General features: G+C 40.6%; 1 protein-coding gene across 2 annotated transcripts in view; it reads left to right on the top strand.

Annotated features, from left to right (window-relative positions):
- The window catches only part of LOC113356269, a 4,798-nt gene extending 1,250 nt beyond the window's left edge, over positions 1-3,548 (top strand). The window contains exons 2-3 of one of the 2 annotated variants that reach the window (XR_003362916.1): positions 7-2,739; positions 2,809-3,548. Coding sequence is in view for 1 of the 2 variants with exons in the window: in XM_026599360.1 (XP_026455145.1) it covers positions 7-145 (139 nt within the window). In the remaining variant the exon portion in view is untranslated. Of the gene's footprint in view, positions 1-6 lie in introns of both variants that reach the window. The other variant, XM_026599360.1, reaches the window with a different exon arrangement.
- The last annotated feature ends 1,318 nt before the right edge of the window (positions 3,549-4,866 follow it).

The raw sequence follows: 4,866 nt of genomic DNA, 5'->3' as shown, positions 1-4,866 counted from the left end.
TAAGAGGTATGGCCATTTTGAAGTTAATTGTCGAGTTAATTTATCTAAGAAGAATGGTGAAAGGTCGAATTTTGCAGAGAAAGATGATGAGACAGAAATAAGTTTGTTAATGGCATGTCATCACCAAGAAGAGATTGATCATTGAAACGATATGTGGTACTTGGATACAGGTTCAAGTAACCACATGTGTGGAGATAAATCTTTTTTTAGTGATTTGGATGAAACTTTTATAAGTACTGTGAAGTTCGGGGATAATTCTACTATTGCTGTGAAGGGAATATGAGATATCAAATTTCAAGCCAAAAACAACACTCAACAAGTCATCTCAAATGTGTTTTATGTTCCTGGTTTGAAGAGCAATCTACTAAGTGTCGGCCAACTCTTAGAAAAGGGATATGAACTGACTCTTAAGAATGGAGTTTGCCGAATTGAAGACCCGAAGAGAGGCTTAATTACCCAGGTACAAATGACTCGCAATCGCATGTTTCCTTTGTTTCTGAGAAATGATGTTCTTCCTTGTTTTTCTAGTATAGTGAACAACCCATCGTGGTTATGGCATCTTCGCTATGGACATCTGAATTTCAAGGGTTTGGGGATCCTATATCAAAGAGATATGGTGAAGGGATTACCTCAAATTGATTTGCAAGAACAATTGTGTGAAGGTTGTGTTGTTGGTAAACAAAACAGAGACTCGTTTCCTAAGGAAAGTAAATGGCGAGCTAAGAAGGTGTTGGAGTTGGTTCATACCGATATATGTGGGCCGATCACACCACTGTCAAACGGTAACAAGCGGTATTTTAATTTAGTCGCAAAACTTGGGGTTTACTTTTTGAATGCAAAATCTGAAGCTTTTTCTGTATTCAAAGAGTTTAAGGTTCTTGTTGAGAAAGATGCAGGGTGTCTCATAAGACCTTAAGGTCAGATCGTGGTGGTGAATATAAGTCTAATGAATTTGCTGATTTTTGTAAGAAAGATGGCATCAAACGGCAATTTACAGCAGCTTTTACCCCACAGCAGAATGGTGTAGCGGAGCGTAAAAATCGTACAATTTTGAATATGGTGCGTAGCGTACTGTACACATCTGGAGTTCCCAAGAAGTTTTGGCCTGAAGTTGTACAGTGGACTGTTTATGTGCTGAATAGAAGTCCTACACAATCAGTTATAAACATGACTCCAATCGAGGCGTGGAGCGGTGAAAAACCTCGTGTATCACACTTGCGGGTATTTGGTTGTATCGCTTATGCCCATGTGACGGATGAGAAGCGGAAAAAGCTTGATGATAAAGGGGTAAAATGTATTTTTCTTGGTTATAGTGATGTTTCAAAAGCTTACAAGTTTTTTGATCCAATAACAAAAAAAATTGATCAGTCGAGATATTGTGTTTGACGAAACTCGCTTCTGGAATTGGAAGACTAATGATGTTGGTGAGTTCATTCCAGTTGAAGATGATTTTGTAGGCAGTACAAGTCCAGAAATCCATACTCCTGTTATTTCACCTCCAAGCTCACCAGAACCGCAGCACATCGCAACACCAAATGCTCCTACAGAACAAGGTTCTCCATCAAGCTTACCTACTTCACCTGAGTCAGAAACTTCTCAACCATCTGTTGCAACGTCAAGACCTCGTCGCACAATTAATAGACCTTCTTGGATGGAAGATTATCAACTACAAGTTTCAGGTGATGATTCTTCTCAAATTCACCTTGCTTTATTTGCTGGCAGTGATCCTGTGAGCTTCAAAGATGTTGTTCAAGATCCAAAATGGCTTGTAGCTATGGATGCTGAAATCAAAGCAATAGATAAGAAAAATACTTGGGAGCTGGCAGACCTTCCGTATGGTCATAAACCCATTGGTGTTAAGTGGGTTTATAAAACAAAGTATAACTCAGATGGCATGGTGGACAAGTACAAAACAAGGTTGATTGTCAAAGGGTATGCGCAAGAAAAATGAGTCGACTATGATGAAGTGTTTTCTCCAGTGGCGCGGCATGACACCATCAAGTTACTTATTGCACTAGCAGCTCAGAATTCTTGGCCAGTATTTCAGCTAGATGTGAAATCAGCTTTCTTAAATGGGGACTTACAAGAGACTGTTTATGTTGATCAACCTCCGGGGTATGTAAGAAAGGGAAGCGAGAAGAAGGTGTATCGACTGCGCAAAGCCTTATACGGACTGAAACAAGCTCCACGAGCTTGGTACAGTCGTATATAAGCATACTTCATCAAGATGGGTTTTCAGAAATCTCCACATGAGCCTACATTGTTTGTGCAAGCCAAACCAGATGGGAATTTTCTGGTTGTATGTTTGTATGTGGATGACTTGATTTACACCGATAATGATCGTTTGTTGTATGAAGAGTTCAAAGCATCGATGATGGCGGAGTTTGAAATGTCAGACCTTGGAATGCTGCATTATTTCCTTGGTCTTGAAGTGGTGCAGTCCAGTGGAGGTACGTTTTTATCTTAAAAGAAATATGTTTCTGAAATATTTGTGTAAATTTCAAACGGATACTTGCAATTCTGTTCGAACACCTGCTGAGGTTGGAATGAAGTTGGAGAAAGATCCTCAAGGAAAAAAGGTGGATAGTACATTGTATAAGAAGATTGTGGGTAGTCTGATGTACTTAACAACTTCTCGACCGGATATAACGTATGATGTTAGTCTCATCAGTCGGTATATGGAAGCTCCAACTGAAATGCATCTGAATGTCGCGAAGAGAATCCTCCGTTATTTAAAAGGTACTCCTGACCTTGGTATTTTTTTTATACGAAAGGTACCAAACCAATTCTGCTTGGTTTTACTGATAGTGATTATGCTGGAGATCCCGACGATCGACGTAGTACGTCGGGCTATGCCTTTATGTTTGGGTCTGGAGTCATATCATGGTGTTCAAAGAAGCAACAAATTGTGTCTTTATCAACCACGGAAGCTGAATACATTGCAGCTTCCTCTTGCGCTTGTCAAGCTGTATGGTTGAGAAGGTTACTCGCTGAAGTTCATTTCCCTCAAGATGGCAGCACCACAATCTTTTGTGATAATAGTTCTACAATTAAACTTTCAAAAAATCCAGTTTTTCATGGTCGAACTAAGCACATTGGCGTTCATTATCACTTCATACGGGATCTGGTGAATGATGGAACAGTTGATATACAACACTGCAGAAGTGAAGATAACCTTGCAGATATCTTTACAAAGCCTCTCAAGTTTGCTGCATTTGAGAACCTTCGCAAGTTACTCGGAGTTTGTTCATTCACTGAACAAGCAAACTAATCTTTTAAACTGCTACTGTGAGTTCAGTTTAAGGGAGGGAATGTTAGTACTTTTGAATAGGTCTTTACTAGAATAAGTCGTATCTGTTAGTAGTCAGTAGTACTTCCTAGTTTGTCGCCATTACTTAGTAGTGTGCCGTTGTTTCTGTTTACACGTTTCTTAGTATCCAGCATCTATAAATAGGTGTTTGTTTTTCCCTTAAATTGTATCTGAAGATAAGCAACAATACAAGTATCTTCTTCTTCATTTCTCTGTGTGTTCAGAATTGGTTTCATATCCAATATCTGGTATTAACATTAACATGGTCATTGCTGCGAATGGACAGTTGCTCTGCTCGGTTATCAGTAGAGGAAGGTGCTGTGGCCGGAGTTTTCTAATCTCCTGAATTTGGGTCTGAACTGATGACGAGATGTAGAAGCTTGGAGTTCTCAGTGAGGAAATGCACAACAGAAAAAAAAATGATTGAGAAGGGATACTAGATGCTCCTGCTGCTGCAGATGTGTCGATGGCCTGAATTTGGTAATCGCTGGTGATGCTTGGGACGTTGGTACTGTAAGGAGATGGTAATGCAGCTGGTGTTGGTTGGGACTGCAACAGTTGTAGAAGTGGGTTGCCTTTTGTGTTGTTTGATCGAGCGGAGATGGAGCTCGGTTCTGAGATGGATTGGCTGAGCAATGGAGCAGTTGGCTCAAGGCCGATGGAGTCTGTGCAGTGGATGGCCGAGATGATGTGTAGAAAGAAGATACCCGATGCTGTGTGATCATTGGAGGCTAGTTCTCTTAGAACATAAAGTGCAGTCGATCAGGAATAGAGAAGTAATACCGCGGTGGCTGGATAAACGGTCAGTTCTGAGATGGATTCCCGCAGCGACTGAGGTTATGGTCCGTGTACTGTTTGGAGTAGTTTTGGGGGTAGTCATCTGAAGTTAAATTGGATTTTGAATGATATTTCTCAACTGAGAAATGACCGGCAGCAACAATGAATGGAGTTGAGCTCGAGTTGGTGGTTGTTGATGGTCATATGGATGACTGTTGGTATCAGGAAGGGAGATGGGCAGTCGAAGTTCAGTGTCTGTAGCCGGTGTAGGGATTGAGCAGTCATAGAAGCTGAGAATGAAAGAAGGATGGATGCTGCCATCGGTTTAGTGTCTGCACGAAGTGGTTCTGATCGGAAAATATTTAGAAGGCAACAAACGGACAGAGCTGTTGTTGTGGTCCGTACAGGGAGGAGTTGGATTTGGATATTGGTGGGTATTGCATTGGGCCCATTGGGTAGTGTAATGGTTAGGTCTTATTTTTGAATTTCTGGCGTTACTGGATAGAGGGGAGAACAGCTTTGGAAGGAGAGGCCGCAACTTGGAGAAAAGAACAGAGATTGAGAATGAGACTAAGGCGACAGATCCTATAGGGTTTGAAGTTTTATTTCTCCAATTTTCAATTTTGATTAGCAAGTTTTCATTTGATTTGTTTTTGGCTTTTGAGAAAGCCATGTCTTGCTAATAGTTTTGTAACTAGGGTTTTTATGGTCGAAGCTATTCAGGGTTTAGGCTATTTGATTTGAATATTTGGGCAAATACCATTATAATTTGAATAGAT

This window comes from Papaver somniferum, chromosome 3 (genome assembly GCF_003573695.1).
Source record: "Papaver somniferum cultivar HN1 chromosome 3, ASM357369v1, whole genome shotgun sequence".
NCBI lineage: Eukaryota > Viridiplantae > Streptophyta > Magnoliopsida > Ranunculales > Papaveraceae > Papaver > Papaver somniferum.
The sequence above is the reverse complement of the archived record's forward strand: the minus strand, read 5'-3'. Positions and strand labels throughout refer to the sequence as shown.